Source organism: Poecilia reticulata, chromosome 18 (assembly GCF_904066995.2).
Source record: "Poecilia reticulata chromosome 18, P_reticulata-male-v2, whole genome shotgun sequence".
In the NCBI taxonomy this organism is placed as follows: Eukaryota; Metazoa; Chordata; class Actinopteri; order Cyprinodontiformes; family Poeciliidae; genus Poecilia; species Poecilia reticulata.
Window position 1 is genome coordinate 21340697 of NC_088847.1, and position 15462 is coordinate 21356158.

Consider the following 15462-nt stretch of genomic DNA (forward strand, 5'->3'; position numbering starts at 1 on the left):
CAGCTTTAATGGTGATTAATGGAGATGCGGCTGTAGTGCACTGACTTAGTAGAGCACTACCGACCGAAGGAACTAACCTCTTCGAGGGACACTGACGGAGTTGATGATCCTGACTGCCGCAGTAGAAACACAGGCCCTTTTTGAGCCTACGATTCCTCTCCTCCGGTGTCAGCCTGGAGCGACCAATCTGCATAGGTTCGGGTTGGTCCTGGGGGGGAGAGGAAGAAGGTTTGGGAAAAGGAGACCTCGTTACGAGCCTCGAGGGGGCCCCCGGTGGAGGATAAGGTCGGTCAGAGGCCCTTTCAAGCCTTCTTTCATGCATCCGCTGGTCAATCCGGGATGCCATGGATTCCAGATCAGCCAGATCCTTAGGGGGGTCACGGGTGGAGAGTTCATCCTTTATGCCTTCACTCAAACCCTGGTAAAAGGCGTCACACAAGGCTTCATCATTCCAATCACTGTCAGCAGAAAGGGTGTGGAAGTCGATGATGTACTCATTAATGCGTCTTTTGCCCTGTTTAATTCTCCAGAGCCCTCTAGCTGCCTCTCTCTCTGGGAGGCAGGGATCAAAAACACGTATTAGTTCCTTGGAGAAATCATCAAAACTGTAGCAGAGGAACGTGTCCCTCTGCCACTCAGCTGTACCCCAAATCTTAGCCTTTCCAGATAATAGAGAAATCATGTAGGCGACTTTAGCTCGCTCAGAAGGGAAGGAGCTGGGCTGAAGCTCAAACTGAATCTCACACTGTGTAACAAAAGGGCGACATAGGCTGGGCTCCCCACTAAAGACCTCAGGAGGGGACAGACGGGGCTCCTGTGGAGGAGTTAAACGCTGCAGCTGTCGTGCGGGAGCCGGAGCACTGGGAGGCGCTGTGGGGCTAGACAACTTAGAGAGCATAGTCATCATTTCCTGCATATTAGCTTCTAGCTTGGTAATGGCTTTCTCTACAGTACCGCGCCACTCCTGCGCGGGCGTCGGGTCCATGGTGGCCAGATTATACTGTAATGCACACTAGGAGGACCCAAATCAGCCACGAGACAGGAGTGAGCAGAAAACCACAGATCTTTATTGGAGACAGCCAAGGGCGGCACACAGGATAACTAGCTGAAGCACTAGCTGGAAGATAGTGCGGGGGGAGAAGCGCAGATGCAGGGCTGCGTACTCACAACCGGGGATCAGAGGAATAGAGTCCAGATCCAGTTCTTGGTCAGCCGGGCCGAGGTCATACACGAGGTGGAAGATAGCAGAGTCCGAGGGAGTGGGAGTGGGCGTGAGCGGCGTCAGAGAACAGGCTAGGGTCGAGATCCGGGTAGGCAAAAACAGTAGTCCAACAAGGGAAGGCAAAAGGGGAAAATCCAAAGGGCAAGAGCGAGGCAGTAATACACAGGGCGTGGATGAAGAGCTAGAAACTACTTGCTGAAAGCGTTTGATAATCTGGCAGTGTGCGGGTTGCGGAGGGAGGCTTAAGAAGGGGAGCAATCAGGGAGCGGCACAGCTGCAGGGAATCAGGGAGATGAGGGACACGACATGGATGGAGTCAAAACAAAAACAACAGGCACATGTCACCATTACACAGATCAGTCCAATATCTCCTTTTTGAGCATCCCTAACAATTAAATGTTTGTAGTTTAGAAAGTTTACTTGTAACAGTAGTTTGCTTTAACCTGAAGAAAAGTTATACTAAGATATTAAATTATATTCAAATAATAAAGTGGCAGGCTCACAAATATGCTTATAAAAATGTCTATACTCCAGCTTTTAGTTTATGTATTTATCTTCAGTGAGTAATACACATACACGTAAAACAACTAAGTAATCAACTCATTTAACTCTTTAACATTTTATTGATAATAACAATGCAATAACATTAAACCTCCAGTAAAGTTTCAAATCAGTAGTACAGCAAATCTCTTGCTTTTTTGTTCTAAAGTTCAAACAGAAAAGATAAATAAAGAAAATACTTGATTTAAAAATAAAACAAGTTTAGACAAAATAGTAAATACTGCATTTTATACAATATATTTTAAGTCTAAGGTGCAACAAATACAGAATTACTACAAAATATTAATAAAAAATTTCTAATTCATACATAACAGTAGCGAGAAGAAAAAAGATTGTAACTTGTCAGGATGGAAAGACACCAATAAATAAATGCTTTTCAGTTTATGCCTGTAATCTATTGCTGCGTATTTTTTATTAACAAACTTGCATTAAGTCCTGCATAATTTCTCTCAGTTCCACCCTCGCATACAATTTACACTACACCCGGTTAAGCAACCGCTATGTTTAAGCGGCAGATGTAACGTTAGCAAAATAATGTGCCTCAATTTACATCTATAACATGGCAGATTATCACACAACGTAGTTAGCAAAGAGAACATAAACGTTACCTGTTGGCAACCGTGTACGAGTTGGATGCATGTAGCGGGTGTTTTCTCTTCAGATGCTGCAACATTGATGTTGTGCTGTTGTGGTACGCCAATTCTGCTTTGCAGTGGATGCATTGCGCTGTGTTGTCCTTTCTGTTTAGCCTAAAATGTTCCCAAACTTTTGACATTTTTTGTCGCTTTCGGGGTTCTTCTTCTGAGCATTCTCCGGTTCCCTCCATAGCTACAAACTTAGCACATGCGCTCCAGGCGCTAACGGAAGTGGTAGCGTTGTGCAACACAAAAACCCTCCGGCTAGACCAGTGTTCTGTGTATTTAACAGCATTGCTTATTACAATACAATAAATTTAGCGAAGCTTCGAGGCAGATAAATTTCCTCCCAGGATTTTTTGTAATCGAGTTACTCGATGAATAGTTTCAGCCCTACATATATGAATTAAGACTTTAAATTATTTGACATTTATATATAAGATTTTAAGGAGCTGGCAAGTTTACTTTGTAGAAGTTCAAGGAACAATGTTCATAGTCAGATTGGTTTGTTACCACAGCTACAATCTGGTGCTCTGAGTTTAATCTTTGAGTTTCAGCTCCGTTTGTTCACAAATTGGTAAGCTGCAGTTATAATGTATTGCTTTTTAGGTTTGCCAGTTAAACTACTCCCCCTGTCCTAGATTTCACTAAATCTAACACAGAAGCTGTTAGAGGTGCTGATGTTTTTAGCAACAAAAGGGGCCTCTAAGTCACATTCTGCTCCAGGCCTCATGCACCCTTGGACCGGCCCTGCATGATGTGGTAATCCGCTGCACTACACAGAGATGCGCAACAAATGGGAGATTTAATTCAATGCTGCTAATGTGGCTTTAGTAGCTCTTTCATTTCGTGTCTGTTGAGTTTTTAACAATGAGACACGGAAACTATTTTGGTTGGTCGAGTTTCTGGATGAGTTTTTCAGATGTCCGGTGGCCGCGCACATTAACTCTAAGTGGGCAAAACATTTCATACGGTTTGGTGTTTAGTGTAACCGGAAAAATAATATTAGTAATAATAATAAAATAATATAAAATCAGCATGATACGTGACTGCGAGGAGAGCGCAAAAGTTCCTCACCGGGTTAAACCTGCACGATGAGTGATTAGCGCTGGGTCGTTAACCACTAACGCACCGGCTAACCGGGAACACAGACCTAAACTTTACAGGGAAGACGGGGCCAAACGCTGGGCAGCGTGTTGAGATGTAAATGCCGCATAATGTTTTGTTCACAAATATACATCATTCTCAGCGCTGCTCAAAGCACCTCTGAAAGCGCGACTACAAGTTATTCCTGCGGTTCACGTAGAGCTGCGCAACCAGAGTTAACGCGGTGGGTTTAAACTCTTACCTTAATCAATAACTCCTCAGAACTAATCATAATTCCTAACAGGGGGTTGATATAAATATCCATAGCGGTCAGTCTGTGTCCAGTTCGAGTGAAAGGAGGAGCGTGGGATCCGCGGTGAGGTTAACTTTAGACATCCAGCTGCTGCATCGCGCATAGGCCAGCGGTGTGATTGGTCCGGCTTTAAATGCATAAACTATAAACATATCTTCTATAAACATATCTTTTAGGAATAAATCTGTTCTGATAGTGAAACGCTCGTAGCAACAGAAACACTTGCAATCCGGCTTAAAAAAAAGGCTTTTTTTAAATAAAAAAAAAAAAGAAACAACAAAGGCTTAGCCTGGCGGTGGCGCTAGTAAAGCATGGCGGGCGCCAGGCCTATAATACACTGGGGGAAACCCTGGATATAATAAGATAAAACTCCAAGTTGTCGATTTTGCAGAATACCTTCCCTTTAAGTCTTGCCATAAATTTTCAATTTTAATTGGGTCTGAACTTTGACTGGACCATTCTATTACTTTTAATCTAAACGTTTATGTTGTATTTCTGATTGTACTGTATATTCATGGTTGCTATGCTGAAACTTGTGCCTCCACCCCAGTTTTTGGTGTTTTGCAGCTTCAAACTCATTTTCTTCAAATATTGCTCTGTATTTGTGACTATCTTTCTGTCAATTCCCAGGAAGAAAATCCTCCCTACACCTGCCTTTATTATGTTTCACAGTAGAGATGGTCTTTTGGTGTTGCCTACCATAAATAGTGCATTAGATGTAGACTAACCAGAGTTGAATTATTTTATATTTATCGTGTGTCCAAAACTGGGCATAATTTTTAATAGCCCATCCATTCTCTAACCTTTTTCTGTTTTTATTTCAATTGCTTGTGTTATCCAATTATTTTGTTATTTACAGTCTCTCTACCTGTGTGTAGCCACAGTGAACAGTTGATTGGTTGGTCATAAACTTTAAAGAAGTCCCTTTAACTGCTTTAAATGACTGCACACATGTGGAGATGGTGAAAAGGAAAGCATCCCTCTATAGCAGGAAGCCACCTTCAGTAGAACTAACGGTCATCTGCATTGACTTCCACTGGGTTTGAAAAGACAAATGTAGCCCCTGGTTAAATATATATATAGGTATAATATAAAATCAGTATATAGGTATACATTTCAGTCTGATATATCAAAGTCTTTATAGATTTAATTATTAAAAACAAACCAAAGTATCACACCAGCATTCTAATCTATGTAAATTACTTTTGCAGTCTGGTTTATGGTTTTACATAATAGATATAAACATCTGCAAGGGGTGCTGTGGTGGCGCAGGGGCAAAGCACAACCCCATGCATTGAGGCCTTAGTACTCATGCCGGTAGTCACAGGTTCGATTCCAGGCCTGGCGACATTTGCCACGTCTTCCCTCTCTCTCATAACCCTCTTTCCTGTCAAACTACTTTCACATAAAGGCCACTAGAGCCAACAGAACCCTTAAAAAAACATCAGCAAAATTAGGAATTTTGGCTGATTAATTCCGTTAATTTCAAGGTAATGTTGGAGAATTGAAAAGTGGCTAAACACTTAAAAATATATTTAGATAAAGAAATAATGCATCAAGACAGTTCTTACTGCTTTGGCCATAAGACGGGCTTTGAGATTTATTGCATTCTGCCACAGATTCCTTGTTACAGTTCAATACTCAAAAATCTTCCCCAAAAGTCCCAAAAATCTCTCTATTCCTAGCATCACCCTTTTTTATACACTCCCATCTTTACTGGTGTAATTTGGAAAGTTTCAGCTAATGGTGTTGCTACCCTTGATTTGCTTAAAGATTCTGGCAAGCCTTAGAATATGTGTGTTGGACGCCCTTAAATATATTAATTTTTCATTGACCTCTTGATCAGAATTGACAAACAAGCAATTTTATCCCTAATTATTGTTCTTATCTGTCCAAACAGCCTTCCCTTCCAAGCTACATTTGGTCCAACTTTGCGCTTGCACGCGATGGGAAAGGAAGGGAGCGAGGTCCAATTGACCTAGAGAGGTGCCAAAATCCTTTCGCAAAAACAACTCCTTAAATAGTAATTACAGTAATTAGCTGCAGGCAATATTGCAATATTTTTTATGAATTTTACAATTACTTACTCCTCTTTTTTGTTTTATTTTGTTGTAAACTGTGGAGTATTCCCTAGCCCAGAAAACAATATTATACAGCCCAGAAATGGAATCACAATTAGAATTTCTATGAACTTGAATCCAGAAATACTTAACAGGAACAGTCACTACGTTTGGGAGCTTGTGTGATGCGAGGGCTTAAATGCAGGTAAATGCAAGTTTAATTTGTACATCAAACATCAATTTGATGTGTGTGTGTTTGTGGATATACAAATAGGTGTTTATGTATTAGACAATTTTATGTGTGACCTTTGAATTTTTTTTATGTTTCATTCTTTGGAATTATAGTTTTATAATTCACAGGTCTACATGTAGCTTGGCATTGTTTTTATGTGCAATGAGCAGAAAACAAAACAAAAAAGTTAGAAGAAACGGGTGCTAATATATGACATGTTTTCAAATGTTATTAGGAGCTACCTTAACTTGATACATGTAAAAAATTATACAATGTGTAAATATTTATTGTGCCTTTGGTAAATATCTTCCTTTCCAAGAATTCTAACTCAACTTTTGCATCACTTCTTACTTACTGTAAAAGCAACAAAGAGAGGTGAAGTGAAGTGCCAGAAAGAATAAAAGACCTAGTTTTATTTTCAAACAGCCAAAAATTAATACAAAGTAGAAATTAAGAAGTATTCTTGCTCAATATTGTTTACATTTACTTTAATCAGAATCCAAAGATACGTTTGCCTCACCTTTTAGGAGTTGGGAGAATGAAAGCTGGAAATAAGGCATCTTCAATTTTACTTTTCTTTTAAATTTTAAAGATTTGTTGGAGGACCAAGTGTTGCTTCTGCTTCAGATTTTTTTATGCCGTTACTATTATGTATGCATTGTGCTGTATAATTAAACTTCTCTTTAATCTAAGTTATGAAAATTGAGTAAATGTCTTTTGCATTTCACAGGTATCTAATGTTCCATCATGGATGATCATCTCTCCATCATCCTTTTTGGGAAATTTGGAGTTGGGAAAAGTGCTTCAGCAAACACCATTTTAGGACGAGCTGCGTTTGAATCCAGAGCATCATTTGGACCAGTCACCAAACATGTCTCTATGGAAACAGGAACAGTGTTTGGGAAACATGTGACAGTCATTGACACTCCAGATATTTCAGGATCAGAGGAGCAGATTAAAAACTTTTGTCAGTATTTCCTCCAGGAGTCCATGCCTTCCCTTTTCCTACTGGCTTTTAGAATTGATTCTCGGTTCACTGATGAAGACCAGAAGACTGTAGATGCAGCAACCAGAGTTCTTGGGTCTCAGAGGATAGAAGATTGTTTCCTGCTCTTCACATATGGAGATACTTTAAGGACATCATTGTCAAATTACATTTCAGACTCTCAATCAAGTTCACTTCCAAAAGTTGTCAAATGTTTTTCTCAGAGGATTCATCTTTTCAACAATAAAGATGAGGGACAGGAACAAGTCAGAGAGCTGCTGTTGAAGTCTGGACACATCAGAACAGGTAAGTCTTATTACTGTTGTACCTTTAACTATTCTAACACATTACATCCTAAAATAACCAAAAGGTAAGGTGGATAGATTTACTGAAGACAAACTAATAAAGGCTGGCAAATTAAATTTACAATTTGAATTGAAAGCCATATTCTGACTCTTAGGATTCAATTTGATGACAATAGACTGAACCCATGTAGAGCTTTTTTAGTCATATTGACTTGAGCCTTTTTACACTTGAGCCTTGTTTTACCCAGCCATCTCTTGTCCTCATAAGAAAACCAGAAAGTAAGAGTTTCTGCTCATGTTGATACTTACTAATTTGTATCTAACTTTCTCTTGTTTACATTTAACCCAGACCTGCTACCACCATTTTATACCTGTAAGCAAACAAGGTGACATTTTATTTGACGGGTTGTGAATAAGACTGTCATGACATCGTCATAAACATGAGTAAATCTTCATGAATATTTATGACTGTTGTCATAAAGTGTCATTCGGTCATAAAGTGTCATTCAGTAAATCATGACACTTATAATACACAGTTGACATTATTCAAAATGTCTTTGTTAAGAAAACTTGACATTAACCAAGAAATCATTACTGATATAAATTTATTATAAAAGTATTACTGATTAAACTTTAAAACTTATGTAGCTTTATGTTATTGAAGCTAAAGTTTAATCAAATATATTGGGGGAAAAAAATAAAATAAAGGACAATGGTAATCTGATGAGCAAATATCAAAAATTACAATTTAAAATAGTATAGTGTCAAATATTACTACAGGACAAAACAAATTTATTGCTTTGGAATCTCCATTGTTAATACATAATTTTTTTTCTTGAAAGTATCTAATATTGGCATTTATCACAAGTAAAAATATAGATTTTTAGTTTTCATCATAATTTAGAAAAAGTATTTTTAGATTTACCTTTAAAAAAGTCATAATCTGTTTGTATTCCGCAGGAACCGACCTGCAGGATGTTTTGGAGGATCTGGGTTTGGATCAGTTCTACAAGGAGAAACTGTCACTGAGTAAGATACTGGAGATCAATGAGAAAACCATCAATGATGAGCCTCCAAAGTGTAAATCTGATCTTCCATGGCATTTTATTAAGAAACTAATGATGGTGAATGTAACAGCTAGAAAGATAAAATACACAACAGCTTCTGAGTCTAACAGTGATGATAGATTAGATACTATTGAGTTTGATTCTGATGATCTTGCCAGTTCAAATGAGGATGACTCTCTAAATCCTCTTGATTTAATCACTGCTCTCTTCCTGTGTTCTGATGGGTTTGTTCGTCAAGAGTTAGCTCTAAAAATGTCCATGTGTCAGTTCTCTGTTCCTCTGCTGCTTCCTAACTGTGATACACAGCAGTGCACCCTGATGCTGTGGGCCATGAGAGACATTGTTAAGAAGTACAGACTTCCAGAACTTTCAGAATCAAAAGGCTTCATAGAAGAAAGAATAGTTCTTTCTGAACTTCCAATGATCTCATTTGTGAGACTGGGTGAGTGCTCTCTGTCCAAATCAGAGATCCTCAATAAACTTCTGAGTAACTCTGAGCAATACCATGACACCTTTGTTCACCACAACATGGAGTGTGGAGACGTTCAGAGAAGAATATCCAATGGACTGACTGAAATGACCTGGTACCTTCCCTGTGGAAATAAAAACATGGACATCTTCAGTGAACCAGTTGCTATAGCTAACCTTCGTGGAGACATTGCTTCATTTGAGAATCAATTCTCCTTTTTGTGTCAGACATCTGCTGCAGTTTTTGTTTTCTTTGACCAGCTGGACTCTGAGTGCAAACTGCTGATGAACAAAAAACACAAAGCAAGAATATTTTTGGTTGGAAACCAACAGAGCAAAAACTTTAGAGTTGATTCTGTTAAAAAATTGGTAACCAGTCTGGGTTTGACTAAAAACAACATTCTAATAAAGACAAAACAAAAAAATGATGCAGATTTTGTCAAACTATTGAGGAAAAGGATCAGTGATGTAGTTAATAACCCACAGAGGAAGATGTCAGTAGAGCAGATGGCTGATGTTGCTCATGAACTTGGAATCATAGTGGATGAAGATTCTCCAGAGTGTCAGGCTGGAAAGATGAAAGCAGATGAAATCACTGCAGAAATTCACGACACCTTTAAATACAAAGACGATCAACTTCCTTTACAAGGTCAAATTTGGAAGAAATTAACTTGTTTGGAAAAGGAAGAATTTCGTCTTCGAAAAGTTGGTTCTGAAGACATAGAACATTACAAATGCAAACTTCAGAGAGAGAGAAATGAACTGAGACAACAACAGAGTGCTTATTGGATGTCCAAAGCAATGATTTGTTTCATCGCTGCACTATCCAACAAAGAAACTGAAAGGCGCTACTTCCTGAAATGGATGAGAATAAATCTTGATAACCAGTCTCGCGTAAAACTGTCTAATCTGAGGGAAATGTACAAAAAAAAGTGCAGGGAATCTAAAAACAAACAGGAGATCAAAGAAATTGACCAACAACTTTCCAGCAGCTCACTGGGAGTTGAGCACTTCTTCCGTGAAATGGGTCAGATCTACGAAGCTTCTCTTTACCTTCCAGAAACAGATCTATCTCGTCAACAACTGCAACATCTGCCCAAACTCTGTGCTCAGTTGTTGCTGGATGGATTTCCTCTTGAGCTTGTAGATGGAGATGCTTCCAACATTCCTCTCAGATGGGTGAGTGATGTTCTCTCTCAGCTCAATGACTTGGTGTCTCCAAAGAACAAGATCCTGGTCGTCACAGTTCTTGGAGTTCAGAGCACAGGGAAGTCCACTCTCCTTAACACCATGTTTGGAGTCCAGTTTGCAGTCAGCAGTGGTCGATGCACTAGAGGTGCCTTCATGCTGCTCATCAAAGTCAATGAAGACTTCAAGAAAGTTCTCAACTGTGACTTCATGGTGATCATCGACACTGAAGGCTTAAAGTCACCAGAGCTAGCACAGCTGGACAACAGCTATGAGCATGACAATGAGCTGGCAACACTTGTTGTTGGTCTGAGTGACATCACCATTATCAATATTGCAATGGAGAATTCAACAGAGATGAAAGACATCCTGCAGATAGTGGTGCATGCTTTCCTCAGGATGAAGGAGGTCGGCAAAAAGCCTCAATGTCAGTTTGTTCACCAGAATGTTTCAGATGTTTCAGCCCATGAGAAGAACCTGAGAGACAGGAAGCTGCTGTTAGAACAGCTGGATGAGATGACCCAGGCAGCAGCTAAGATGGAGAAGAAAGGGAAGAACAAGAACTTCACTGATGTGATGGAGTATAATCCAGAGACTGGGAACTGCTACATTCCTGGACTCTGGAATGGAAACCCACCAATGGCTCCAGTCAATGCAGGATACAGTGAGGCTGTTTATGAACTCAAGAAAAACATCATCCAACAGCTGGGAAAGTGTGGGTCAACTTCTGATACCATCTTGGAGTTCAGAGAGTGGATAACCAGCCTGTGGAACGCAGTGAAACATGAAAACTTCAGCTTCAGAAACAGCCTGGTGGCTGATGCTTACATGAGGCTCTGCACAGAGTACAACAAATGGGAGTGGGAGTTCAAAAAAGAAATGTACAGCTGGGTCACCAAAGCAGAAACGAGAATTTCCAATTTTGGTAAATTTACGGCAACATCTGAAATCTCTGACATGAATGAATTCATCATTGAGTTGAAAACTGAAGCAACCACAGAGCTGATCAAGTGGGAGACAAAGATCCTTGACAATCTGAATAAATACTTTGAGCAGTTTGAAGGTCATGTTTATCTGGTTGAAGGATACAGAGAGGATTTCTCCAACAGCATAAAGAGTCTTAGAGGACAAACTGAAAGATCAGTGTTCAACCAGATCACAGCAGCTGCTGATATCAAGCAAGGATTAAAAGAGCTTGACAAAATCAGGGCCACTTATACAGAAGTAATTGAGGAAGCAGTTTGTGCTTTAATTGATGAATGTCGTAAGAAAAAAGTTGAAATGACGGACAGAGAGCTTGATGAAAGTTTTGATAAGATGTGGACTGAAACACTGAACACCTTGTGTTTCTCTAAACAGCAGACATCAGATATCTTCACCAGTGTGTCCTTTCAGTTGCTAACAAATCTTTCTCCCAAAGGAAGCCATGCATGTGAACTGCTGAGTGAAAAAAGCCTCCAAAACTGTGGACAGGAGACTTTTACATACACATACAAGGAACACTTCAAAACTGCTTTAAGAGGACTCTTTACCTTGACATATCTAATAAAAGCAAGACAAAAAATTGCTGACAGCATCATAACTGCTTGCAATGACTGTGTTTGGGATAAAATCAAGAGAAAAACTAATTATCATGATACTTACATCCAGGAGATCCTTCACATCATTGATGAAAAGCTGAACAAAACTGATGTTGACACTGACATTGAGTTTGAAGTGTCTCTGAAACAACACATATGTGGATCTGCAGCCAGAAAGTTTCAGAAAATGCATGAAGATTTCATCCAAGAAAACGATCCTTACAGATGTCTGCAGAAAAACAGGGAAAAGTTCTGCACAGATTTCAAAGATGTGTTTCAAGAAAGAGATCAATGCCAGAAGAAAGCTGAAGAATTCACAAACCAAATTCTGAAACCTGCTGTGGAAAACTTTGTCTATCGTTCTCTTGGTCCTTATATTGTTGATAAAATGCTGACAAGAGAGGAGTTCAGCACACGAATGTCCTTCCAGTATTCAATTTTACTTAATCTGATCTCAAAAAGTGACTTTGAATGCTTTAAGAGCTACATATGCTCATATGAATATTATGTAAAATCCTGGATATCTGAGAGAATTAGGGAGACATTCTCCTCTGGGTCTACAGTTTGTCAGTTTGAGGACAAACATCTTAAGTTCTGCATTGACCACATAAATACCGCCATTAAAAAAGCCAAAACAGAAAACAGTGACAGTCTGAAGACATTTGTTGAAAATATCTGCATAGAACTTTGTGACAAACTGGTGATTTCCCAGGATGCTCTTGATGCCTTCATGGTTCTGAACAATGCTGACCAGAAACAGTTTGGTCACTGGCTCAACATGTGTGTGGAGGAAATGACAGAAGCTCTTAGAGAAAAGTTTAAATCAACTGAGTTTGACACAAAACTCTCAGAACTCCACGTAAAACCAGAGAATGAGCTTTTTAACAGAGTGATTGGTTGTGGCCAACAGTGTCCATTCTGCAAAATACCTTGTGATGCAGGTGGAAAAGCCCACACTCAACACTTTGCTTCTCTGCATCGACCAGGCAGTTTAGGTCAGATCAAAATACCCTGTGATGCAGGTGGAAGAGCCCACACTCAACACTTTGCTCGGCATAGTCCATGGCTTTTAGGTCTGTTCAGACTTGAAGACTCAAATAAACTCCAGACTGACATCTGCTCTTCTCTTGTTATGAGTGACAGGTATTTTAGCTGCAGTGCCTCAAACTACAAATTGCATCCTTACAAACTATATAAGGACATTTTTCCAGACTGGAATATTCCTCCAGATGTGAGCCTTGAGGCATCAGATTATTGGAAATATGTGATGGCCACATACAACAAGGAATTTGCTGAAGCATATGATGCAGAGCCTGCTGACATTCCTGATGCTTGGAGGAGAATCACTAGAGAACAGGCAAATGCCAGCCTCAAGCAATCATTCAACATCAGGTGAAATCAGAACTTCTGTCTGTTTTTAAGAACAAAACTGGTTCTTGCCATTAGAGGACTTACATCATTTTTCCTCTTTTGTTTTAAACCCACCTCATTTAAACATTGGGCTCAACCCTGGGAGTAAAGACAAAATAAATTGCTAAAACCCATTTTGATATACCTCCTTATTTTTAAAGTTGTTCATCTGTAAATGCATTTCATCATTATTTTATCTGAAATTGTCACTCAGCAAGATTTAGTTCATAAATCATATTGTCTGAAAAATATTTTAAATTTGCTATACTATAGTAGATGAATTCATAGGAAATAATAGGACAAACTTATTTGTTCTGCATTCGTGAGTCGATGCTATAGTGTTCACTGTCATGGCATTGCTGCATCGTTACTTACTATGGAAATTAGAAAATATTTTACCAAATAAAATACTAAACTGAACGTAACTGCAGTGATTTATAAATTATATGTATGTGACGTAAAATCAGGCTTTATGATGTGGTTAAACTGATTACAGTTTTCCATCTACATATAGGGCCTGTTCTGTGTTTTAAATGCCTTTAGATTACATTTGCTGTGAATTTATATCAGATATAATGCACTGAATTGAATTAAGTTTGATTTCAATCTGTTTTTCATTGTTTTGCTATATGGGTGTAGCAATGTTATAAAAACATCAGATAATAAAACATTCTTCATGGTATCAGTCTTTACCAGATATAATATTTTGTTATTATTAAAATGTCATTATTTTATTTGTATAATTTTCCTTATTTTGGCTTTACCCATGTCTAGTTCTGGGTCTTATGTTTGCATCTGTTCCTTTGTTTTGATTTTTAGCTCATTGATGCTCATTTGAGTTTCCTTTTTCCGTGGTATTGGTTACTCCATTGTGTGTATTCTTTATTCTTTTACTTCAGCTTTTTATTTTTGCTCTGCTATCATTCATTGTTTTTATTTTGCTTACCAGGTTTCCATGTCACATATTGTATGTAAACTCTCAGATTTCTTTGTTCATTGCAGGAGCCTGATGTTAAGTTTTCCCTTGAAGTTCTTCTTGGTTATAGTTAAATTTCCACCATATGCCTTCATCCTGATTTTGAATTATTTTGCTCACCATTCATCCTCTAGTGTGACAGAAAAATCCAGTACAACTCAAAGTATTCACATAACTTTTTTTTTTGACGTATTCCTCTGCAGAACTCTGTTGCATCGATTCATTGTTATGCTAAATGTTGTAAACATCTTCTCATGTTTTTGTTTGAATAAAATCACTGAATTTTACAGCAGCTGATCTGTTTTTTACTAAAATAAATTAAAACACTAATACAGAGCTCATCAAGATGATGAAAAACCATTTTTTAATAAGTGACAAAAGAGGACTTCTTGTTCATAACATGCCTAATAAAATATATTTTTTCCAAGTCACCTTCAATCTGTTTTCTTTTTTGTTGAAACGTCTGCAGTTTTCACTTGAACAATTTCATTATGGTATATGTTACATGTTTAGATATTATTTTGGATTTTTCTAAACTTCCTAACAGTTTTTGTCATTGTTTTTCTGTTGTTCACTGAAAACCAGTAGTGTGGTAAAATAAAATGCACACTGGCAGCTCTACTTATTCTATAGCTCTTTGTGGGAGAAGAACTCTGACCTATGACCTCATTTGAACCAATTATGAGCTCATGAACTGTAAAGGTGAGACGCCCTGAAGCCAAACCAAAAAGGAGAAATTAATTTAAATGAGACCCACAAAATCAATTATTCAAAAATCTTAAGCTCTCTAATGTACTTTAATTTAACAAAGTATTTCATCAACATTAGTAATATTTTACTGAAAGTCTCAGGTAAAATCATATTAATTTGGCTCTAAGTTGAACAGACACCCAGTTTGGGTGAAATAAAATTACACATTGTTTATACTGAAAATTAAACTTATTTAATAAATCCCAAATTAATTCTATAAACGCATGTGTTTAGAGGATGAAGAAGAGGTATGACTCACAGAAAGTGGTGGATATTTGTATCAATATTTTGCATAAATAAATTAATTTTGACAGTAACAGAAATATTATTTAATAATTTGTATGACACAATCTTTCTACTTCAGTTTTAACATATTCTCAACTCTTCTGAATGAAATATGGAATGTGAAAAAAGGCTCACATTTGTTCTTAAGATCCTTATGGCTAGGTGTTCACCATAATCCTTAATTTTGAAGTATTTATTCCGCATATCAAACCGATATAATATTCACTCAAAACACTACTGCACCTTCTCATGAGTTTGCCTTATCGTAAGGCAAACTTACACACACGTGAGTTACTTTGACTCACGTGTGTGGAGTCAAAGTAACAAATGTTTGTCTAC

The 15462-nt window shown here is 38.2% G+C and overlaps 1 protein-coding gene across 1 annotated transcript; it reads left to right on the top strand.

The window, feature by feature from the left end:
- The first annotated feature begins 1147 nt into the window (after positions 1–1147).
- On the top strand, positions 1148–14375 carry LOC145548902 (up-regulator of cell proliferation-like). Its single transcript, XM_081599987.1, has 2 exons — positions 1148–1271; positions 8360–14375. Exons 1-2 carry the CDS (start codon positions 1148–1150, stop codon positions 13096–13098), a joined length of 4863 nt encoding a protein of 1620 aa, XP_081456113.1. The 3' UTR covers positions 13099–14375.
- Positions 14376–15462: the final 1087 nt, after the last annotated feature.

Coding starts and splice junctions, on each gene's coding strand:
- LOC145548902 (XM_081599987.1), top strand. CDS start 1,148: ATGCAGGGCTGCGTACTCACAACCGGGGATCAGAGGAATAGAGTCCAG. Junction 1,272..8,359: donor CCGAGGGAGTGGGAGTGGGC/GTGAGCGGCGTC, acceptor TGTATTCCGCAG/GAACCGACCTGCAGGATGTT.